We start from the raw sequence: 26,344 nt of genomic DNA, 5'->3' as shown, positions 1-26,344 counted from the left end.
AGACACAACTCAGCTGCACCAAATCCACTAATCACTGCACACATTAGCACCATGTGCTAACTGTGGCTAAAGAACCACATTTACCAAGACAACTATCCAGTACAAAGCCCAAAAACACACCAAGAAACACATTAAAGATGATTTTACTGCTGGAAGCTGCAAGCCAACGCCTAAAGAACAAACTAAAGCAATGGAACCAAACCCAGTTCACTGGTGAAGAGAAACAGAGGAAATGTTTGTCTGCAGCTAAATAAAGCAGGAAGACACTGAGCTGCTCAGGTGTTACTGATAACACCAAGCTGCCACCTGGACAGCCAATAGGAACACAGCTTCCTGGAAGTCCAGAGGGCTGGCTTAGTGAAGGAAATTTAGTTTAAAGTTGAAGCAGAAAGTTAACAAAGAAAGTTGAAAACCACCTTCTGATCCCTGAAATCTCTGAATTTTCACACAAAGAACACCTGAACATGTCAAACTGGTTCCATAGTAGAACCATCATGTGTTGCTCAAAAAACATTAGGACCTGGCTGTCTAGGGTCACTGAGGAGCAACACAAAAACAGGACAAACGCTGGTTTCCAGGGGGTTAGGAGGATATTTATTTGAAAGAGTAAGTTTACAACAACACAACATGTGAGCAGAAAAATCACAAAGTCTGCCTTTAGTTCAGCTGAAAATATTAGTTTTTGTCTTTTTTATTGACCAAACTTTTCAGGAAGTAGATGAATAATTAAAGCTCTCATGTAGAAGTCCAACTTATTCTGGATCCTTGTGGAGAGTTTAATCTTAGAGTTTGTAAAGCTGTTGAGTTTTTAGAGTCACATGGATTGTTTTGACATTTAATAACAGTCCTGAAATAAAATTACAGTTGTGGATTTGTGTCATTTAGTCTGGACTAGACAAATAACAGCAGCATAAATCTCAAACGTCATTATGAGGAGTCTGGATTGAGGTTTCTCACTTGATAATGATCAAAACATGAAATTTAGGTTGGTTTAAAGGAATATTCCACCTTAAATCTTTGAATGTTGACCTAAAAGGTTGGTTTCAGGAAGTATTCCACCTACAAGGTCCTCACACATCCACCTTAAAGGAACATTCCACCAAAAATCCTTGGACATGCACCTAAAATGTTGCTTTAACTGAGTATTCCATCCAAAATCCTCAAAGACACCTGAGGGGCTGGTTAAAAGGAATATTCCACCTAAAACCTCAAATATAGACCCCAAAGGGTGGTTTAGAAAAAATCCTTCAATGTAGACAAAAAAAGTTAGTATGGAGGAATATTCCAGAATCTTGTACTTGTCTTATCTGGAACAATCTAACAGCCTAAACTGTTAACAGCGGTGTAAAGAAGCAAACACTCAGGCATAGATTAGGACTCAAACTAGATTTATTTTAGAAAACAAATCAGTTTAGAGGCATTTGTTCACACGTGTCTGAATAGGAGGCCGTCCAATCAGATTGGAGGTCTTCACTCTGTAGGTTGTTTGTTTGGTGAGACTCTTGGACCTCCATCAGCTGACGTGGATGTTTGATGGTCTTCCTCTCTAGTGCCAGATGATTCATCCATGAATTCAGCAGCTACAGACTGAAATGAAGCTCATGCTGCCGTTACTGAATTCCTGTTCCAGATCAAATGTTCAGAGCTCACCTTGAATGCAGCCGTCTGCTGTCTGATAGTTTTTCTCATTGTAGTCTTCAATAAAGTCTTTTTCCTCATGTCAGGATGTGGTGAGACTCTTTCTCAGTCTCTGCAGACGTCCCTCATTGTGCATCTCCAGAGAAGAAACAGAAAAACTGCTCACTGCTTCAGCATCACAAACGCTCTCCAGCATTGAGAGTGTTTTAGGAATTCATTCATTGTGTTGTGAACTTTGAAGGAGCAGAAACTTTACAGCTGCCAAAGATATGAGCTCCAATTCTGGATGTTTTAGGAAATGAAGTTCATCAAATGAACACTTGATTTTTGCTGATAACTCATTAAATTACTGAAGAAATCTAACATAAAAAGCTGTAAACTCTCAGGCAGCTTTTGTTAAAGTTTGTCTATAATTCTATCATCATGTTCTGGAACCAGGACTCTGCAGAAGTTCCTTCAATCAGATACTTGTGTGTTTCTATTTAAGGCCTCAGGTTTGAACGTACAGCAGAGGATTAGAAAGGAGTGATTTTAATATTTAAATCAGTCCAGTAAATGTTTGGAGTAAAAATGAGTAAAATTTTGATTTAGATAGATTTGTGTCAAATAATATTGTAGAGTCTCACTTAAATATATCCAAATGAGTTCAGTGTATTTACATTTTATAGAATATTTGATTTCTTAATCTCAATACTGTCGGGTCTGACCCTAAATATTATAATAATGATGTAAATGTAAATAATCAATAATATTGTAGTGCAGAGTCATAAACTTTAATCAGCTAAACTTACATAATAAATATCACTGCACAATCTTAACCTGAACATTCATATTATTGAGGTAAATTTACATAAATCATGGTATTCTAGAGTCTTAACTGGAATATTTCTAACATGAATCTTTTTGTATTGTGCTGATAAACAACAATAATGAGACTAAATTCCTCCACATTCTGGAACTTTCCACACAGCAGCTGTAGGAATAAATAAAAATAGAATCTGTTCATTTCCACATTATGCACATTTATTTATTCTTAATATCTCAGACTGAATGGTAGCTGGCAGTAAAAACAAACTCATCTGCTGGACTGAATTTCCCAAAATGGAAACATGGACAGAATTTAACACTCATGTATCCATGGCAACGCTAAAGTTTCTGCTTCTTACCAAAGTTCACAACACAAGTAAAGATTTGAATGTAAAACTTCAGGGATGACTGCTAACCATAAGTATTCTGATCAATACTTCATGATCAATATCAGGACAGATGTTACAACTCCAGCTGTTGCATTAGACTGCAGTTATTCACAGAGAAATTAAAACACCACATTCCTCATGAAAACTAGATGGGACTTTTATTAAATAAAGTGTTGGTGAATAAACAGTGTAAAAAGTGCAAAGTAGCTCCATTAAATCAGGAGATGTGAGACTTCCACAGCATGGATCACCATCTGCTGTGTTGATTCATAGCTGAATGTCAGAATGAACTGAGATAGAAAAGCTGCTTTGAGCTGCAACATTACGGTCTGACAATCCAACACCATCACAGTTTTCATCTGGTTGTTTTGCTCCAACATGCTGTGAAGTTCAGTTTTTACCTGAATCAATACAGAGATTCTATTTCCAACCAAGACTGGAATAAAAATTAGAATGTTATGAGGTTATTAATGCAACTAAATCCTTTCAGATGGAAGGATTTACTTCTAAGTTCTAATTCAAGTTTCAGTTGGAGCTCATTGCATTCACTAAGAAAAACAGCGAAACCTTCATAGCAACATTTAATAAACCTAAAGCTTCCCTGTTGGCTCATTGGTGGAGTTTGTTACTGAGCATCTGAACCTTAAATCCAGTGAGACGACCATCTTCAGTCGAGGCCAGTCAGAGAACTTCAAGACCTTCCATCAGCTGGACCAGATGTGGCATCATCTCCCTCTGAACATCTGGATGACAGGAGAAAAGACAGAAATCAAACACAGATCACACAAATACAGTTTATTCACTTTCATCATTTTATAAAAGTAGCATGAACTTTATTAAAACTTGACAACATCAGTAATGAAAGTAAATGTTTTTATCTTGTGTTGAAGCTAAATTTAAAGTCAATTTTAATGACAGTTTATCCTGAGAGGAGTGAGAATGGAGCTTTTCTTTCCTTTTTAGAATATTCCCTCAAAATATTACATATAACTTATTTATTTTTAGATACCTCAGACTGATGCACTTTGCTGGTTTGCAGATAATTTCATGTACAATGACAATAAAGATCTTCTAACATATTTTGCTAAAACATGAACTGAAACTGAGACAGATCCACTGATCAGCCACAACATTCTGACCACTGACAGCTGAAGAGAACAACATCCATCATCTTGTTCTAATGCAACGTTCTGCTGGGAAACCTTGACGTTCATGTGGATGTTTGACATGTACCACCACCTAAACACTGCAGGACAAACAACCCCCTAGTCTCCATGGCAACAGCAGTCCTTGATGCCAGCTGCCTCCCTCAGCAGGACAATTTAAAACAGCTCAGGAGTGGTCTGAGGAACACGACAGAGCTAAGCTGTTCACCTGGGTTCCACACTCCCCACATCCACATCTGATGGAGCATCTGTGGGATGGTCCAGGATCAGCCTGGTCTAGGTAGGACCCACCCTGCAACCCACAGGATCCACAGAATCTACACGATCCCCAGAGGTTCTGATGAACCACTGGGTCAGAGGAGTTTTAGCAGCATAAAGGGACCAACACAGTATTAGTCAGGTGGTCAGAATGTTCTACTGTTATATTGTCATGGTGATTATATGATCAGTAAATGTTACCATCAATTATAGCGTCCACATTGATCAGGAAAAAAAAAACAACTATCAGTTCATTCAGAAACTGTGGGGTTAAACCTAAAAACACAGACCTCAACAGCAGTTTGTTTCAAAGCAGAACACCAGCCGGTTTTCACTAAAGAAGCTTTCAGAGCAACAATTAAATGACAGTTTTGTTCTCATTAAGTTCACAGAGTCAGAATCAGCCAAAATAATGTAGACACACATCAGGAAAAGAAAAACTTTCATAAATATTTTATTTGTATAAGTACTTCTATACATATAGATTCCTCTTTCTAAGTTTGATCAAATCACGATAACTCTGTGTCCTGTTGTACGATGTTTTCCCAACAGATGGCGCTACCCTCATGAATGGAGCATCAACAAGTGACGTCTACAACACAACAGAAATGTCTGGAAGCCAGTGGCCTCCACTTTGAGCACCTCTTGTAATTGTAGAGGCCAAAGATAACTTTTATTAATCTGGTGATGACTGAATAAATTTGGTATTGAAATATTTATGCTAGTTTTTCTTTTCCTGATGTGTGTAAACATTATTTTGGCTGACTCTGCATGATGGGTTTCTGACAGGTTACCAGGCAACATCTTTTTATAATAATGACAAACATACCTGCATTCTACAGGAGTGATTTTCCTCATGTGCAGGTAAAGATGTGTGAGGAGCTTAGAGATGACAGGAGCAGGAGTCATCCTCACTAATTCAGCTTCCACCTAGAAACACAAAGACCACAAACAAACACACTGATAGACTCTCAAACATTCAACCTCACAAGCCTCAAAATATCTGTTTAGGAAGTGTTGTGTTTCTAAATTCTGCTGAAAGCATTGACAGACATTCTCTTACAAGGTTGTGTAAAAAGCAGCCAGTCCTCTGAGCTACTGAGAAATCTTCCTGAACAAAGTTTCTACGTGTAAATTGGCTCAACAAAAACTAAAGCCTCAGTCAGAGATAACAGGTATCACAAATTATAAACAACTTTCTTTGTTAACTCAGACTTTCTGCTTCAACCTCACATAAAAAGGGGAGTTTAACGCATCAGGTGACTGAAAATGAACGGCTTGTGCAGTTCTAGATCCAAAAGTAGGATGTTTCAACTCATGTTTTACTACAAATACATGCAATAATAAATACATACAATGGCTGGTTGTTAGTTTATTCACTATTAATGTCACTTTATATACTGGATTGAACTTGAGCAGTGGAAGAGAGAAGGAATTTAATGAAATTATGGAGATTCAGAGAGGTAATGTTGCGCAATGTTAAGTTAAGCGCAGTTTAATTCAAACCAGCTGAATGCTAAACTTCAGTGCAGCTGAACGGGTTTCAGTTAATCTTAAAGTAAAATAACTTTTTTAAAAGCTAAAATACACAGCAGAGAAATACAGGTTGAGAAGTTCACTAATAATGAGGACAGCTGCGACAGCAACTAACACAGGTGTTCAGCGGTAAATTAGCCACCTGCGTTAATTAGCCCGCTAGCTATCTTAGCCGCTTAGCTAGCTAACGCGTCCGGACCAACTGCTCAAACACAACAAAACACAACTCTTCACAAGTCGCTGACTTAACGTACAACAAAACAACGCTACTGGTTAGAAGTATTTATCTTCTTACCGTGTTTTACTCCAAAAACCAGGTCAGCAGCAGCCAGAGATGCTAGCAGGCGTTCAGACCATAGATACATATAGCAGACTAGATCCGCTAGCCCGCTGTCTGCTGTCTATGGTCTGTCCAATCACTGCTCTCTGGCTCTCAGTCAGTCTGACCAATCACTGCTCTCTGCTCCGCCCTCTGAGAATATTGTTGTCGTCACTGGCACAGCCGCAGCAGCACCGTACTCTGTTTGGCTCCACACTTGCTGATGACCACTTCCGGTCTCAGAAAATGAAAAAACTGACCTTTTTTCGTTTCTGTCTCTTACTGATTTTATTTTTTTTTTGTTATTCTAAATATAAAATCAAAATCAAAGCATTTTTTAAAATTTCGCGGATCCCGTTTTGATCATGAAAAGGAAAAACACCTTGTATTTCAATTTTATTTTTTGTATTTTAAAACGAAAATCAAATAACCACTTGTTTTTTGTTTTCCAATACCCGTTTCAGAACGGAAAATCCAATTGCCAAAATTAATCCGTGTATGGTTCACTCATTCGTTTTTCCGTTTCAAAATAAAATCTAAAAAAACAATAAACCACGATGTTTTTTTGTTTTTCCGCTTTTTAAACCTAAATGTAGAAATGTATTATTTAACTAATGAAAAAAACACAGCGTTGTTTTTTTGCTCTAGATTTTTAAACCCGAAATATAAAATACGGCTGTTGTTTTATTGTGTAGCAACATAGTATCAGATCATTTATGCAGAGACCTGTATTCTTTGTATTCAGGGAACACTGAAAAAAATCAGTTTAATCATTACTGCCTGCTAACTAAATGTTGTTGTAGAAAATCATTATGCTTTTTGTTCAGATTAAGAAATATTGTCTCAAGAATTACGGTTTCTGCTCTGCTATAGCAGGCTGGATCAAGGGAAGGATATCTCCATGTACAACATGTAGGAAACAGCACTCTCTGCTGGCACAAAAAGGAAAAGTCTAGTAGGGACTCATTCATTATTGATAAAGCAAACTTTATTTTGGATTTTACTTGGTGTGAGTGTCACATCAACTCTCTAAACCTCAGAACCCACCCAGGTTTGAAAGGCATCGATAGGCACATATTTTTTAAAAAATCACCAAAATTACAAACAAAAACAAAACTATTTATTCTCTATGATTTTAGAAGATAGTAACTGTTATTTACCAAAACAGGAAAAATTAATTATATTGAATTAAAGAATGAATAAATAAATCGTTTTTCAGTTAATTTGACATTTTTGCTGCTTAAATACAGTGAAAATAGCAGAATTTTACTGTCTAGAATTGTAAAAATAATAAATGAACAATTATAAGAAAATAATGTTTGATTGGACATTATGTGCAGTTCTGGATGGATGGATGGATGGATGGATGGATGGATGGATGGATGGATGGATGGATACATACATACATACATATATATGACCCTTACAGTGAACATTTGACCCAAGTTCCCTTTAGCTCTTCACTTCTCACCTCATCACCAAGGTAAAAGGCTCTTAGTTTCACAGGGTGATCAAACTCTTTTGTAAACATCTCAGTTTCATAGTAATAAAAACCTTTAAAAGCATTAGTTTTACCTTGTAACCAAAAACATCACTTTTTCAACAGTGAGTTGCTGTTCTGACCTGTGTAGTGTAAAAATTACAGAGATGGCATTAACTGCAATTTTTCAATAAAAAAACTGCTATTTCAAATTTGTTCACTGTGCTGGTACAACTTTTATGTATTTTTTATGTGTAAATTTTATGCATTTACAAGGCAGAAGCACAACTAAACCTTCTTCCTTAATACTTCCCATTTAGTTTGTTTGGTGTGGTGGTCAGGATTACTACACAGATGTGGAAATGAAAGTAAATTTAAAATCATTTCTAGATCTTGACAAGTTGTTTTGATCATAACGCAAAATACTGTATTATTCAGGTCCAGATACCTGTGACTAAATGTGTTGTGTCTTTGTAGGCACTCTGTGATCTGTAAGTTGTAATGTGTAAATGATAAAATGAGGGGTAATGTTGTTGAAATTGCATTTATTTTTCTTAAGAAATTTCAGTTTGTTCATAATGTTTTGTAAAAAGACGGTTCATTAAACCAGAATCAGAATGCCTTTATTGCCAAGTGAGTACACACAAGGAATCTGACTTGATGTACAGAGAGCAGTACGTAGCGACAACAGATAGTAAAAGAATAAAGAAATCTGAATCTGTGAATTCTAACTAAGAAATGCTACACATGTAAGAAGTACTGTGTAAAAGTAAGTGTCAAAGCACTGTAATAAATTAGAACATTTGTAGATTACAATATTGCACGTAAGAGTATTGCACATGAGGTTTGAATGCTGTATATGTATAATAATGATTTTCTGGTTTGTTTTTTGCACTAAAACAAACTTTTGTCGTTGTGGTTATTTATAGGTTATTATGCTGTGGTCTTACTGGTCCAGCCTACTTGAGATCAAACTGGACCCTTGAACTAAAATGAGTTGGACACCGCTGCCTCTTGGACAGGTTCCTGTGCTCCCACCTACCACCACTGGAGGGCGCTGTCCTCCCTCGGTGCCTGACGCAGCATCAGTCGGTCAGAGGCAGCAGAGTACCGGGGACTCCAGCAGCTCCGCTCCGTGTATTCCCTCTGACCCTCCTCCCAGGATTCATTCATCCCAGTCGGAGCTGCTGCTCGGTCTGTCCGGACGCCGTCCGTCGGTCCAGCTGCGGATCTCTCAAACCCGTCCAGCGGTGCGACGCATCTGCATCCGGGAAGGTCACACACATCATTATTCCAAGCAGCGGACCTGCCAACTTTCCTCTCCACCTGGCTTCATCACCGGGGGATCGCTCCAGCTTCCAGCCGTCATTGGTGAGTCTTCTGCCGGTGTTAGTCTGAGCTGCGTCGCTTCAGGTGACAGCAGGCCAGCAGGTCTCAGGTGTTATTTTAACACGAGGAGACCTTTAGCAAAGGTCACGACATACTCCCTGTCTCCTCTGACACCAGGCACGGCAAAAAAATAACATTTCTATAATCCTCGTGTGCTCCTGGAAAGACTTTAAATCCTCCATTTGATGCTCAGTTTAAGAACATCTCTGATAATAAAAGTGAAAAACCCCATTTTAGATGTTGGACGCATCTTCCCAGTGACTCATTTCAGATATTAAACTGGAGTAAATCCAAGGTAAAGTGTGGAAATGACAGGTTTAATTCTCATGAATATGCAGTTTCATCTGGCTGGATCTCTCTCCACCTTCCCTTCCTGGGTTCCAGGATGTCATTGACATTCAGGAGCTGCTCCCAGTGTTGCATAACAACCCAACATCTCAATGGGATTTAAGGTCAGCCAGCACAAACCCACTCAGGTGCTGCCAAGCTGGAGTCTGAAGGACTCTGAGGGGTCCTGAGGAAGGTTAGGGGCAAAATCACAGCAAAAACACTCAATGTTTTCATGGTAGAGATGAGTCACTGAGTTTAAATCAGCACCAGGAGATGATGAAGGTGAGATAGCAGAACATCTTCTAGGGAAAATTACAGCAACCCTGAGAAGATTTACTGCTCTAAGGTAGGGCTACTTAACTAACACTATTCACACTCCACTTACAAGTTATTTTCTCGATTCAGATTCAATATACTAAATATCATTTGCACAATATAACACATTTTTATCAATTAGCAACATTAAAGACTCCTAAATATCTCAACTTTGACCAACTGCGACCTCAAGTGCTCTTTACTAAACATAAAGAATATGATGTATAATGCTCTGGAAGTCATTCTGCATTATAAATACTATGACTTTTAACATTTTAAAGGCACCCAGTGGCACTTAGCAATGCTTCATGGGTGGATCCACTGAACATAAACAAAACTTGACCTTTAAATTATTCATTTATGACCCAAAAACGTGTGAACTTTAGCTTAAGTAAGATTAAATCGAAGTCTTCTAACAGGTTGTTTTTACATTGTGACATTTCTACTTGTGTTGACATGGATTTACAGTATAGCACTAAATATCACTTAAATGTCAAATGATTCAACACGTTACATTAATGGCATCGCTTTAGTGCAACAACATCCGTTTGTTCTTATGTAAAATGGAAAACTAAAAAATACAGCCCCACAGTAGGAACTCAATGCAACAAAATTTTGTACATCATTCTATAACACAAATCTTTTATTTTTTGAATACTTAATATGTCAACATTTATTTTTCATAACAGAATAGACCCTTTTCAGCTGGAAGATACTTAAATTTGTAATTTTTTTCCCAGCTCCTCATTATTTGAGGAGTTGTGTTGCTCTAACTTTCTCTTTAAAATACTCCAAAGGTGTTTTTGTTTTCTGTAGAAACTTTTGCATCATTTTGTGCTTTGGATCATTTTCATGCTAGAATATTCCTCTTCTGCAAAGCTTCTGCAGACTTGGACCCATTTTATCAGTCAGTATTTCAGTATATCAACAGATAATTCAAATTGGTTTTGCCAGAATGCTGTTTTGCCTGCTGACGTCTGACGTTACGGTGAGCGTATTACCATACATCTCTCTGAACTCATTTCAATAGTTTCTACATCCAAACCATCAACATGTCTTTTAGATCCTATCCCAACTAGACTGTTCAAGGAGGCTTTACCTTTAATTAATTCCTCAATGTTAGATCTGATTAATCTCTCTCTAGTAACAGGTTATGTACCACAGGCTTTTAAGGTTGCTGTAATCAAACCTTTACTTAAAAAGCCCACTCTAGATCCAGATGTTTTAGCCAACTATAGACCAATTTCCAACCTCCCATTTCTCTCTAAAATTCTGGAAAGAACAGTTGCAAATCAATTATATGAACATTTACAAAGGAATAGCCTGTTTGAAGAGTTTCAGTCAGGCTTCAGAGTGCATCATAGCACAGAAACAGCTCTGGTGAAAGTTACTAATGACCTTCTCATAGCGTCAGATAATGGACTGGTCTCTATACTTATTTTATTGGACCTTAGTGCAGCATTCGATACAATCGACCACAAACTTTTATTACAGCGACTAGAACATTCTATTGGCATTAAAGGGACAGCACTGGACTGGTTTAAATCCTACTTATCAGACAGGTTCCAGTTTGTGCATGTCAACAATGACTCTTCTGAGCATACTAGGGTTAATCACGGAGTTCCTCAGGGTTCCGTCTTAGGACCAATACTGTTCACATTATACATGCTTCCCTTAGGCAACATTATTAGGAAGCACTGTATTAATTTCCATTGTTATGCTGACGACACTCAATTGTATTTATCTATGAAGCCAAATGAAACTAATCAGCTAGCTAGACTGCAAGATTGTCTTAAGGACATAAAGACCTGGATGACCTATAATTTCTTACTACTAAATTCAGACAAGACTGAAGTCATTGTATTTGGCCCCAAACATCTTAGAGAATTGCTTTCAAAGCATATAGTTACTCTGGATGGCATTACATTGGCCTCCAGTACTACTGTGAGGAACCTCGGTGTTATCTTTGACCAGGACATGTCCTTTAACTCGCACATAAAACAAATCTGTAGGACTTCCTTTTTCCACCTGAGAAATATTGTGAAAATCAGGAACATCCTGTCTCAGAGTGATGCAGAAAAACTAGTCCATGCATTTGTTACTTCTAGGCTTGACTACTGTAATTCCTTATTATCAGGTTGTCCCAATAGCTCTCTGAAACATCTACAGCTGATCCAAAACGCTGCAGCCAGAGTACTGACGGGAGTTAGCAAGAGAGATCATATTTCTCCTATATTGGTTTCTCTTCATTGGCTCCCTGTTAAATCTAGAATAGAATTCAAAATCCTTCTTCTGACATATAAAGCTCTTAACAACCAATCTCCATCATATCTTAAAGATCTGATAGTACCATATTACCCTAGCAGAACTCTTCGCTCTCAGACTGCAGGCTTACTTGTTGTTCCTAGAATCTCTAAAAGTAGAATGGGAGGCAGAGCCTTCAGTTATCAGGCACCTCTCCTGTGGAACCAGCTCCCAGTTTGGGTTCGGGAGGCGGACACCCTCTCTACTTTTAAGACCAGGCTTAAAACCTTCCTTTTCGACAAAGCTTATAGTTAGGGCTGACTGGGTGACCCTGACGGGGTGAGCTGGTGTTTTCATTTGCACAACTGACTTCCCCTCTTGACGTCCCTTTAGTTTGCCCCTAGTTATGCTGCTATAGGCCTAGGCTGCTGGGGAACCTCTCTGGATGCACTGAGCCCTTCTCTAACTACCTATGTATTTACTATATATACCATTATTGCATTACATTCACTCTGTTTCTTTCTGTGTCCTTTCTCCGAGTGTCCCTGGTCCCAGAGCTGGATGCTGGATGCTGCAGATGTGTGGCTGTGTTTTATGGTCCTTGTGTCCCACCCCCCCACCTCTCTATCTCTACCCCTCTATCTGTATCCCTCTATCTCTACCTCTACCCCTCTATCTCTACCTCTCTACTTCTTCTGTCCCTCTCAACCCGCCCGGCCAGCAGGCAGATGGGTCCCCCCACATTAGAGCCGGGTTCTGCTCGAGGTTTTTTTTCCCTGTTAAAAGGGTGTTTTCCTTGCCACTGTCGCCTTTTGGCTTGCTCTGGGGGTCAGGCATATGGGTTCTGTAAAGCGTCTCGAGACAATTTGACTGTAATTGGCGCTATATAAATAAAATTGAATTGAATTGAATAATTATAGTATTATGTATAAATGACATCTCTGTTGCCTCATATGATCACACTGCTACCTCTGTGCTTCACTGTCAGGACTATGCATTCACTGTGGGAGTGCTAAACAGATTTACACTAAACATCCTGCAACCCATCTGTGCTGAAATTTACCTTAGTTTCTTCTGACCAAAAGAATGCGCTCCCAGCATTCATCGGGCTTCTTTTCGTGTTATTTAGCAGAGCTTGTTAGTGTAGTTTTGCTCCCAGCAGCAGGTGAAGGTGTTTTTCTTGGCCTCCGTTCATTAAGGTTGGTGTTATAAAGTGTCCTTCACACTGTCTGAGCTTCACAGAAATGATTTCCGTTGACTACTCCTGAGCCAAGTCTGAAGAAGATGCCAGTTTGTTAGTCACAGCTAGAATGTGTAATTACTTCATTATACAAGGTTTCATTTTAAAAAGATGTCCACTGTAGCTCTGATTAGTGGTACTACGGCTCCCTTTACAGTTCCTGATAACTGTGTTTCCATTGATTTTTATTTGCTCACCGATTTTCATCAATTCTTCTGGTAATTCTTTACCACATGGAGACATGATGTAAACATACAGATGGACACAGGTCATAGATAGATGATGACTGCAGCTCTGATTGGTGATGTTATGGATCCTTCTACAGTTCCTGATGACTGTTTCCATTGATTTTTAGTTGCTCACCAATCTTCATCAATTCCTCTCGTAATTCTTGACCACATGAAACCATGATGTAGACATGCAGATGGAGACAGGTCATAGATAGATGTCCACTGCAGATCTGATTAATGGTACTTATGTCTCCTTCTACAGTTCCTGATTACTGCGTTCCCATTGATGAGTTTTAGTTGCTTACCAATCTTCATCAGTTCTTCTGGTAATTCTTTACCACACTGAGACATGACGTAAACATGCAGATGGACACAGCCCATAGGTTTGAACCTGATAAAGTTCTGGTGTTCACAGTTTATTTTAGAACCATGCTCATGCACTTAGGCCGGTTGGAAATCAGAAGTGCACTCGATTTGTTTCAGTCACTTTTGTTGTGTTGAGTTTCTATTTTGGGGCCTGTGTTTTTGATGTAGTCTTTGTAAAATATTTGTTTTAGGGATGTACTCACTTCTATTGTATACTAATATCAGTACAGAGGCCATCTGAGAGACGTGTTACCACCAGCTGACAACACTGTCTACTGTGACTGTAGTAAATCTTTTTAAACTGCAAAAAACTAAATTTTCATTTATCAATCCCAATTTAAATAATTTGTTTTTGTAATTTTTGAGATTTAATCTGTAGTTTTACTTGAAATTGAGCAATTTTTAGACTTGTAGCTCTATTTTTAGTCGACTGAAATATCATTTAGCTGTGTTGTTAGAGCAGGGCATTGCAGAAATCTTTATCCCAGTCGTTTCCCTCCAGAAGCAGCACACCATTTCCCCGTACGTATTTTGATGACAGGCCTGCGGTTTGCCGTCTTTCTATAGCCTGTGGTGCAGCAGGTCTCCTCCCATGGTTTGGACCTCTGAAGTCTGTAATCTCGCTCAGCCACAGCACCACCACCCAGATTCATTTCTCAGGGTATAAATGACACAAAAGCCAGCTGGGCATACGGTGGAAAAAAAACACACACGTGCCCAGTTTGACAGTTTTGGACGGGTTCCCTGTAGAGCAGAGGTCCACCAGGGAAGAGAAAAAGTTGTGATGCAGCATGGGGGGCATCAGGTCCATCAGTTTCTTCTATTTCAGGATAAACGTCTTTTCTTCTTCCACGAAAGTAAGAGGGAATAGTTTTAGTGTAAGATGCACTGAGACTCCATGGGCTCTGTAGACAGTTATGTAATGCAATTTAGCTAATACTTGGTACTTTCCTGCCTTTTAACTCCGATGTTTATCTTGGGTTTGTCTGTTGATTTGTTAAGAGGTTTTGAAATAAAAGTGAAACTCAATTTGAAGGAGTAGTTATGTGAAAACAGGCACCTATATTCTCCAGTGCTGCATTATAAAATAACATCCAGCTTGTCAAAATAAAGTGTAAATGAAATGGGAAGAATAGGAAATTATTCATCAGTCGCAGCTCTAATATATCAAATCATACTTGTTTTCATATCTTTTCAGTTGATTCGTTAAGAGGTTTTTAAACATACATTACCACTGAAAAGTTTGAGGTCACATAGAAATGTCCTTATTTTTGAAAGAAAAACTGTTTTTTTTACAATGAAGATAACATTAAATGAATGATAAATCCAGTGTAGACATTATTAATGTGGTAAATGACTATTCTAGCTGGAAACAGCTGATTTTTAATGGAATATCTCCATAGGGGTACAGAGGAACATTTCCAGCAACCATCACTACTGTGTTCTAATGCTACATTGTGTTAGCTAATGCTGTTGAAAGGCTCATTGATGATTAGAAAACCCTTGTGCAGTTATGTTAGTACATGGAGAAAAGTGGGAGTTTTCATGGAAAACATGAAATTGTCTGGAAGACCCCAAACCTTTGAACGGTAGTCTAAGAGAAATGCAATTTAAAGGAATAGTTTGGGAAAATAGGCGTCTATTTACGTTCCTGTGCTGCATAATACAAAAACATAAAATATTGCATCAAATAATTTTTGTTTTTCATCCCAAAAGTCATCTGAGAGGCTCGATATCCATTTGTTTGTGATTTCAGAAGCAGTCATGTGTCGTCCAGCTCTTGCTTCATCTTCACAGAGATGCTTTTTTTTTTTTTCAAATTCTTCTGAAAAACAACAGAATAAAACAAAACATGAGAATGTATTTACATTTTGGATTTTGCTAGCCTGCTACCCAACAAGACAGAACATGTAAATGCACTGTTGCTCGCACTAAGCTAACCCCTGGTTCCAGTTTTGGCGCTAGGCTCGGCTAAACTTGTCATGACGGCTCCAACTCTTTACTGGATGCTGCTGAGATAAAGTTGATAATGATCAATGACGTCTGCTGCTGTAGTGTTTGTCTTGGACCCCACTTGGTTTTGTCTCCGTCTGATCCTGCAGCCACGTTGTATGTTACTATTTTGGCCTGAGATTGATGCTGAAACAAGGTTTTTATTTGTTTTTGTCTTGTGTTGATGGAAGCTGCTGTTCATCATGTGTTGAGCATCACTGAAGTGGTAAATCCAGTGACTTCATGACGGGACTGAGGTGTGTTTGTGTGAGTCCAGCTGATGGGTGGAGTGGGTGGAGGCCATAAATGGAAAAATGTGAGGCAAATTGAGCGTGTCGGCAGGAAAACACTGCTGTGAGTCGGTCTTCCTCCTGTCTGGTGATTCCCTGCTGCTGCGTGGGAGAGCGAGGGATCACTGCAGTGGTGTATGACGGGTTATTGCAATACGTGGGAGATGCAAAACAGATAGACAGGAAACGGGGAAGTAAACGTGAGAAACAAGGCAAACAAACAATCTAAAAAGAGCCGTGCAGGTGATTGATGTGGGTTTCTACTATTCCAGTCCCTCCTATAGGATGTGCTGCTATGGTTTACACTTGTGGTAGTCTCTGCAAATGCAAAAAAAAAACCACAGAAAAACATGAAAATATCTATTTTTTTCACCAACTCAACAACTTTTCAGTTGCTGGAAGGATGGAATGTGGTTTTATGCATGTCTCTATACTCATATAGGTACAGTTCCATTAAGGTGAATAAATGCTTTAAAGACAATTGACAGGTTTTAGTCAAGTTTTGTGTTTGGTGACTGAGAGTGTCTAAAAATCTGAATTTGACAAACTGCAAATTGTCAAAACTCTATAGATGCAGATTTGTTTAAGGAGTGATTTAGCAATTTGGGAAATACACGTGTTTGTTTTAAGAAGATAGATACCATTGACATGTCTACAGATGAAATAAAAAGCTAATTGTGAAGCAGTTGAGTAGCTTAGCTTAGCATAAAGACTGTATATACGGGGACACAATCTAATTCAATGTAATGATAACAAAATTAGCTTACCAGTAACTTCTAAGCTTCATCATCTGCTATTGAAAATGAGGGCTGGCTATTATTGATTTTATAAGTTTAATCCTCTAAATCATAAAACCCATGAACAGATTCAAAAGTTTTAAAAAAAAGGCAAAAATGAATTGCCAAAATTAACAAGGCAGAAAGAACCGTCAACAGTCCTTGAACTAATCATCTACGAGTTGCCTTTTAATCAAGAAACTTCAACATGTCTAACCTTAAAATTGTGATATTTCATCAAAATCGCTTAATTCCACATGTCTAATTAAGGAAATCCACCAAAATAAACAGTTTGCACTAACCAGATTCTGTAAAAAACAATAAATTTTGCGCTCCTCGACGTAACTGGGAGGATATTTGTGACTCAGCTGCCATCAACAGTCACATGACAACAATTCAGGGACTTTTCAGCTGAACTGCAGGAAGTGTTACCAAACTAGATACAAGTATGTAAACAAAAATAAAAATATAAGTCATAAAATATCAACAGCAGAGTCTATATTTTTCCTCTAGTGTTGGTCACAGTTGTTGATACTTGGAAAATTGTTGTATATATGCTGAATCCGGGATTCTTCAATTTTTGGTAGAAATTTTACTTTCCTTTCTTAATTTTTTCATGATTTATGGCATAATAATTTCATCATACTGCACAAGAGACATTTTTGAGTCCTCTCTACTTCTAGTCATGGTTGTGCTGTTTCCATAGAGGTGCTTTATTTGCAGTAAAAAAATGAGCCCAGAGTGAATAAAAATCCCACAAGAACAAAAAAAAGAAATACCAAGAAATGGCTTTGAATTCAGAGGGTTACACATGATAACACATGATCTTCTGAGCTTTATAGCTGGGAGGTGAATCCAGCTTTAGACAGAGCCAGATTTAATGTTTAAATGTCATTTCTTGGTGCTACAAATCATTGCCGTCTGCAAAATGAGGAATCACAATGTCTTGAAAGCTAGTTGGAGGATGTGATGGAACCATCTTTCGCCTACAAATCCCCAAACACCTCAAACCAAACTGGTCGGGTGGAACAAAATGTTACGGCTGCCACTATTCCAACATTACCAGGGTATCTTTCATTGTTTTGACTGCGCTGTCTGGTTGGTGGAGCCCACATTATTAATGACAAAAACAAATATTTAAAGACGTCGCCGGCTGCCACAATGACCTGTCTGAGCTGGAAACATAGATGGATGATGGACCTCCACTTGAGCCACGAAGACAAACCATGTATGGGCAAAGTGTGTGTTGGTACCAAAGGAAAAAGGTTAAACTCCTGAGTGTGTTTGTGTGGATAAGTGTGTGTCTGGAATGAAGGAGAAGAAAACTGGAAGTTTGCCACTTCATAACTTCAACCAGTGTGAAGTTGGCAAACATGTTTCTGGCACCGACACACAGACACACAGACACACACACACACACAGACACAGACACAGACACACACACACACAGACACACACACACACACACACACAGACACACAGACACACACAGACACAGACACACACAGACACACACACACACACAGACACACACAGACACAGACACACACACACAGACACACACACACACAGACACACACACACACACAGACACACAGACACACACACACAGACACACAGACACACACACAGACACACAGACACACAGACACACACACACACACACACAGACACACAGACACACACACAGACACACAGACACACACACACACACACACACACACAGACACACACAGACACACACAGACACACAGACACACAGACACACACACACACACAGACACACACACACAGACACACAGACACACACACACAGACACACACACACACACACACACACACACACACACACACACAGAGACACAGACACACACACACACACACAGACACAGACACACACACAGACACACACACACACAGACACACAGACACACACAGACACACACACACACAGACACAGACACACAGACACACACACACACAGACACACACACACACACACAGACACACACAGAGACACACACACACACACACACACACACAGACACACACACACACACACAGACACACACACACAGACACACACACACACACACACACACACACAGACACACACACACAGAGACACACACACACAGACACACACACACACACACACACACACACACACACACACACACACACAGACACACACACAGACACACACACACACACACACACACACAGACACACGAACACATTTTTCAGGTTTTATTGAACTGGGCAGAGTGTGCCGAACTTGTGATCTGTTTTCAGTTTTCTCTCATTTTCTCTGCTGTTTATCTTGATAGAGAGATGAGCAAAGAGATTTTCCTATTTGATTTAATGTACACAGCAGCTGCTGGTGATGGATCTTTTCACAAACATGGCAGCCAGACTGAAGCAGGATATAAACTAGTTGTGATTAGAAAATGTTTTTCTGTCACCTGCAATCGCTTACTTGGTGTTTCATTAGAGTGTTACTCAACACAGTTTAGTTAAGGAATCATTTTTATCTTTCAACAGTTAGATAGTAGAGTTTCCATCAAATAGAAACATCTTGGGCTGAAAGATGAAGCCAAGCTGCAGCTCCTCAAATGTCCACTAGAGGCTGCTTTCAAAAGAGAGTCAATCCCATAGACCTCCATGTTAAAATGCCCAACTTAACAGCAGAAAAAAAAACATGTTTACAGCTTGGTAAAAAAAAATGGTTTTGTCTCTGTTGTTTATTTTCCTGTTCCTGACAACTGTACAGGGGGTGAAGTTTTACAGAATTCACTCATTTAAAGTGTTTTGAGACTTAAACTTAAGCATAATTGAAGGCTCAGATCACATTTTTACTCATTATGGGTTAATGTTTCACTGCAATATAAAGTTCTACAGAAACAGCACAACCATAGCTACAACTAGAGAGAACTCAAAAATGTATTTTGTGCATAACACCATTAATCTTAAATAAGAAAAAATACATTTCAATTTCTTCGATTTGTATTTTACAAAAACAACAACAAAAAAATGGAATTTACCACGTACAACTTATTCCCAAGTGTCCATCAGTGTTATGATTACTTGACAAAACAGTGACTCGATTTACAGTAGAGGTTAAATTACTTACATCTTAACTGACATCTATATTTTGCCTCAGCGCACCATGCCTATCCGTTCTGTGTAAACACAGCCTGCAGTTCATTCAAAAAGTCAAAAATATCTTCTGTGCCTTAAGACAAAGAAGAGACAGAATGAAAAATTTGATATTTAAAAAAGAAAAAAAGGTGTAATCGCATTGGTAAGTTTTTTTTTTTAATCAAAATTGAAAAAAAATGGAATCAACATGTACAACATTTTTTCGAAGTGTCCAATAACTCCTAAGCTTCGTCATCTATTATTGAAAATTAGGGCTATTGATGATATAAGTTTAATCCTCTGTAAAACCCATAAGCAGGTTTAAAAGCTTTTTTTTTTTTTAAATCAATAAATTGCCAAAATTATAACAATGAAACAAAACAGTAAGTAACAGTAAAAGCAGAAAGAATTGTCAAATTTTAAACTGTCCAACAGTCCTTGAACTAATTATCTACAAGGAGACTTAACCACATCTAACCTTAAAATCGTGATATTTCACATCTAATTAAAAAAAAAAACTTACAAAAATAAATGGTTTGCACTAACCAGATTCAAAAAAAAAACTAAAAAGTTTGAGCTCCTTGACATAATAGGAAGCCATTCATGACTCGGCTGCCACCAAAGGTCACATGACAAAAATTCCACAGATGTTATCAATCCTGGAAAAGCAATTCGATTCTACAAAGCCAGCAGTTCAGCTGAAAATGTCCCTGGATTTCAGTCACATGACTGTATCAGTAATGACTTCTTAGTCGAGACAAAAAGCTGAGAATTTTTGATTTTTTACAGAAACTGGCAATAGGAAAAGGAAATTTTTTTTACAGTGAGCCACAAAAAAGTCTTCCACGAAGCATAATAAAGGGCAAAAATCATAATAAACAAGAAAAGCACTCAGAGAGCACAGTCCTCCGCCAAGGCTGCTCAGTCATTGCATCATTTCCGACGGATGAAATCTTGAAAAAAAATCACGGTGGAAATCACAGCACCATAGAATGTGTCCATTTTAAATATAGATGTACCCACAAGATAAATGACCTTACGCTGAGCTCAGGTGTGTGTTCTGCATGTGTTTGTTATGTATGGATACTGGATCACGTGACTATGTATATAACTATGTATATGACTATAAATATGTAGTGGGTGGCGGGAATCGATGGGACTCAGAAACACCCCCACAATTTAATCAGTTGTTCCTTGGATCATTTCTGATGGATAAGTCCTGATAAGTCCTCAGTGGTGGATTTGTAGTCGGATCACAATCAGCTGATGTAGTGTTCACTGGTTGTCATGGTTACAGTGATGCTGTGCTGCTATCTGGCAATGATACAGAACTATTTAAGAAATCCGTGGATCCAGACTATAAGCTGCATCACTGCCAAAATCTAATCACTTGGTCCTTGTGTCATTTCTGACTTTCCCTGGAAATTTCATCCAAATCTGTAAGTCTGTTTATGAGTAAAGTTGCTGACAGACAGACAGAGAGACAGACAGACAGACAGACAGACAGGTGTACGACAGTTGTCACAACTCTGCTGTTCCTTGGCTGAGTAATAAACAATAAACTACTTTTTTTTAATATATATTACAAAAATGTTCAAACTGTAAACGTGAGCAGCGCAGTAAGAAGTGAGGAGCTAAGTGTAATCCTGAGTGACTGTTTAAACACAGCAAGCTGCTTTCTTTAACAATGTGCTGTTATTATCGAGTAGCTACTCTGCAGCGTAACCTGCTACAAAAATGTTTTATTCTTCCAGCTGCAATGCAGTAGCACTTTCACTTCTGGTTCACACTGCAGATTTCATCAGGTCGACGTGGAGGACGTTCGTTTCCATCGTATTCTAGTCAGGGTTTTTGTTGTTGCACTGTTCTGCAGCTCATTTTAAGGAAAATGAGAATTTCTCTTCAGCCACAAGCTGCAGGGCTTCTGAACTGTGACCCCTTTATAAACACATTTCCCCATCGGGCTGCTGCTTGTTGTTGTATCATCTCTGTCAGCGTCGCTGCTAATTGGAAATGAACCGTCCTCCAGTCAGTCTGTCCCAGGATTCCTCTGGAGTCAACAAAGATATAGATTTCAATTAGACCGTCATCGGCGTCTGTTTGTTTTGTGGTTTAAAAGTTGGAGCAGAAGCCGGCAGAAAAATGAGAGTGCATTCAGACCAGAAGTTTAGAGTCAATTACCAGGCGAGATAGCTTCACAGAGCACTGTTTTCTTATTAAACACACTTGGTTGTTTAATTGGGCTGCAGTTGTGTTTTCTCTTTGAATGGATGGTTTCAGCTCTACGCTCCAACGCTGTCTCTGTCTTCTGCTTTATCTTCCATGGAAACTTCAATTTAAGTTGAGGTCAACAACTCTCAAAAACAGACTGATAACGCCGTCTCTATCCTACATACCTCTCAATTTGTTGTTTTATTGATTCATCATCTTTGAGGATGGACAGTCAGAGGTGTGTGAGGTTCGTCACCTTCGGCTGATGAAGTCTCTATAGTCAGACACAACAGCAGCAAGAAAACAATGAGTGTTTTATCTGCAGTGTTTGAGACCAGTGAAAGCATGAAGAATTTAAAGTTATAACCCGTCATTATTAAGGACAGAAGGCAGGACTTTCTTTGAAGAAGTGAAAAGTTGATATGAAGCCAATATTTACAAGTAAATTAAAACTTTCTTTGTTATTAATTTACAAGAGAAACAGACAAAAAGAGATGCATCAAGTGTCTCAGGCCATTACTTGAGGAGAAAGGTAACATAAATTATTGTAAAATAACAACAATAGAATATATATGCACTGAAAAATAAGCTTGCAACTCAGGAAATGCTACTGAAGCCCCCCTCAGCCTTCTTATTGATGGACAGTGCCCTCATTGTGCTCCTTCTTTTTCTCAGATTGAACCATGCTGTGCTAGTGTACCATCCATCCATCCATCCATTATCTATACACCGCTTAATCCTCATTAGGGTCATGGGGGTGCTGGAGTCTATCCCAGCTGACTCAGGTGAAGGCAGGGGACACCCTAGACAGGTCACCAGTCTGTCACAGGGCTACATACAGAGACAAACAATCACTCTCACATTCACACCTACGGGCAATTTAGAATGATCAATTAACCTCAGCATATTTTTGGACTGTGGGAGGAAGCCGGAGTACCCGGAGAAAACCCACGCATGCACAGGGAGAACATGCAAACTCCATGCAGAAAGATCCCGGGAAAGCCGGGACGTGAACCAGGGATCTTCTCGCTGCAAGGTGAAAGTGTTAACCACTAGACCACTGTGCAGCCCCTGCTAGTGTACCAAAATTGCAAATAAAAAACCAAGAAAATTGCCCGTGTCCTGATTTTGTGCCCATTTAGATGAAAATAGACCAATCATCTCTTAGCTATGCACACAGGCCTCTCACCTTATCAGGCCTGTGACCTAAAAATCACAACTAGATACTACAATCAATAAGAAAAAGCATTTTTTATTGGGTTTTGTTTGTCTTATAAAATAGAAAACTAGACTCGAACCCCACTCAACAGCCTCCCAGCTTGACAAGTCAATCAGAACTTCATTCATTTTCTATGTAGAGACTGATCAGTTCAAAATGAGCAGCTGCCTCTCAGTAAAACACGTTTGTTTACTTTCTAGATCTGCTTCTGCTAAACTCTAAAATGTCTCAGCCATGAGAAAACTCACCAGATGTTCTGTTGTTGGCAGCAAGAGTGAACACAAGAGTCTTAATGCACTCCCAGCATCTCAGGAACTGAAGATCCACTTAATTACTTTTATTTTTTAACCCAGTGTCACCACAACAACAGTAAAATCGTTAGTGTTAGCATGTGTGCAGCTAATGTGGCTAACATTGGCTTTGATATTATGTCAAAATGTCAGAACTTCTAACACTGAGGGACATTCAGAGATGTTGGAAACAAGGCTGGGGTGTGTTATTATGTTTTAATATCAGCTGTTGTGCTTCAGTTCATGCTAAAATCGTCTGGTGTTTACATCTGTTAGCTTCTCTCCTGCTCTCCATGCTCACTTAAACTGCATTTCAATATAATCAAATCTTCAACAAAGCTATTCTCATTGATTTAACTTCCTGTTCTGTTGTGAGATAATGAAAAGTATGAAAAAGCGACTCAAATGCAGCACTATTGTTTCGTTTACAGAACTTGTGAAAAAAAAGGTGGGGGGGAAGAAGAAAGAAGTAGGAAAAGGAAGAAAAAGGAAAAAAGAAATTATTGTATATATGTACATTTTTTTGTTTGATTATTTTTGTGTTTTTTTGTTCTGTATTTTTTTGTCTTTTTTCCTTTCTTTTTCATCCTCTTTCTTTGTGTGTGTGTGTGTGTGTGTGTGTGTGGGGGGGGGGGGGGCGTCCTGCAAGAATGGATTTTTTTTTTTTTTGAACGCGCAAAATGAAATTATTGTACTAGAATCTTGTAACCGAAATAAAACCATTCAACTATAAGGCTACATGTTAACCAGTTGTCACCTTTATTTAGAGGTTTTTAACTGTAGTGCCGTCAATCACAGAAACAGAGAGAGTCTTCTTCCTGAAGGGGGCGTGGACTGTAGCATCTCAGCTGCATTTAAAGCTACACACACTGAAGGAGCCCATTGATCAGGAGTTATGTTAAAATGAACCATCTTTGTGCTGTTTTGAGCTTAAAAACTGAAATACACATTGTGGGATTTCAAGATTTTGTTGAAAACATGGAAAATATGGGATGTTTAATTCAGACACACTATGACATAGAAACACGATTTTTGTCAGAATCATGAGGAAATATTCACACTTTAAGTATCTGAAATATCTGATCCAAATCCAGCTAGATATTGCATTCCATGGTTCATGTCTAGACACTCGCAGCACAAGGTTTCATGGTCATGTTAAAAATCAATTTACAGCTCTTTGCTTTACATGACTTTACTTTGTTAAACCAAACTGTGGTATTTCTCTGCAAGTTTCTTGATCTTTTCAGTCATAGTTTGACATTTGTTACTTGGAGGACACTGACAAATCTCTATGACTCACAAACGGTGGAGGAAGAAACATCTTTTGTTGAGCTAAAAGTAGAAGCACATTCAAGAAATCTCACCTGCAGAAAGGAGAATCCTGCACTCCAGTGTGTGCAGGCACAGTGGTTGACATGTCCTGAAAATCATCGCTGCGTGTCTCCTCAGACGCTGCTTCCTCCTGTGCTGGTGAGAGGATGTTCGGCTGACGTTGGAGCTCTCTGATTGGCTCGCTGAGCTTCGCTGGTCGCTGGTCGCAGCTGCTGTCATGGCCAAAAGCCCGGAGGTGAAGCTGGCCGTCTTCGGCAGAGCTGGCGTGGGCAAGTCAGGTAAACTGCAGTGTTTGTCTGTGTACTGTCCTTCAAAATGCTGTCAGAATCTTCAAGTCTTTCTTTCTGCTCAAATATACTTTGATTCAGAGCAGTGGGACTGTTTTATTTGGCTGTGAGCAGGCCGATTTGATTCAGTTTGGTGTTTCGAATGATTTTAACCTCTTAACCTGAAAAACTTGCCACTACTTACCTGGAAACTCAACCAAATCTAAAATTAAACTCAAAATATTCAATCAAAATCACTTCATTCTATGTGTCATCATTTGAAAATTCTCCAAAAATAAAGACTAGATTCTGTTAAAAAAAAAAAAAAAAAAAAAAATTCGGAATTCATCAGTACAACTAGGAAGCTACTAGCAACTAGGAACTGACTTAGCTACAATCAACAGTCACTTGACAAAAATTCAGAGACTTTCAGCTGAAATGTTTGAACTGCAGACTGGATATTAACCCTCTGAACCGCAAAACCCACCAGCAAGTATGGACGGCATTTTGTCTTTACAGAATTGCCAAAATTACACCATTTATCACAACCAGAAATTGTACAAACAGAGAGAATCTATTAGATTTTGAACTTTCCGACAGCCCAAAAGCTACTTACCTGGAAACGCAACCAAATCTAAGCTTAACACCATAATTTTTCATCAAATAGCTTTATTGTGCATGTCTCATTTGGAAATTCTCCAAAAATAAAGCCTTTGCCCTGACTAGATTCTGTAAAAAAACAAAAAATTCGGGATTCATCAGTACAACTAGGAAGCCATAACTGACTTACCTACTATCAACAGTCACATGACAGAAATTCAGGGATTTTCAGCTGAAATGTTTGAACTGCAGGCTGGATATGAACCCTCTGAAAAAGCAAGTTTGAAAGGCATTTTGTCTTTACAAAATTACCAAAAATTACACCATTTATCAGAGCCAGACACCGGAAAAACAGCTAGAATTTTCAGCTTTTTGATGATGCTTGAGATACTCATGTACTATGTGCAGTTTGGTCAGGAAACTTACCCAAATCGAAAAATTAAAAATTACAATATTTAATCAAAATCCATTTATTTGACATTTGTTTCATTTAAAGAAAAGAATGAATCAAAAACCAAAG

The 26,344-nt window shown here is 38.7% G+C and overlaps 1 protein-coding gene and 1 long non-coding RNA gene across 2 annotated transcripts in view; one reads left to right on the top strand and one right to left on the bottom strand.

The window, feature by feature from the left end:
- Positions 1-862: 862 nt before the first annotated feature.
- On the bottom strand, positions 863-6,372 carry LOC129347861 (uncharacterized). The gene is made up of 3 exons (XR_008600155.1): positions 6,090-6,372; positions 5,088-5,188; positions 863-3,577 (listed from the first exon to the last, which is right to left on the bottom strand). It is a non-coding gene; the product is annotated as an uncharacterized LOC129347861 (long non-coding RNA).
- Positions 6,373-8,691: 2,319 nt separating this feature from the next.
- Positions 8,692-26,344, top strand: part of rerg (RAS-like, estrogen-regulated, growth inhibitor) — a 65,804-nt gene continuing 48,151 nt past the window's right edge. Inside the window, exons 1-2 of the mRNA XM_023292030.3 lie at positions 8,692-8,964; positions 25,076-25,236. Coding sequence (XP_023147798.1) covers positions 25,176-25,236 — 61 coding nt within the window. The 5' untranslated portion in view covers positions 8,692-8,964; positions 25,076-25,175. The remainder of the gene's footprint in view (positions 8,965-25,075; positions 25,237-26,344) is intronic.

This window comes from Amphiprion ocellaris, chromosome 21, assembly GCF_022539595.1.
Source record: "Amphiprion ocellaris isolate individual 3 ecotype Okinawa chromosome 21, ASM2253959v1, whole genome shotgun sequence".
Classification (NCBI taxonomy): Eukaryota; Metazoa; Chordata; class Actinopteri; family Pomacentridae; genus Amphiprion; species Amphiprion ocellaris.
This window is presented reverse-complemented; position numbering and strand designations above follow the sequence as displayed.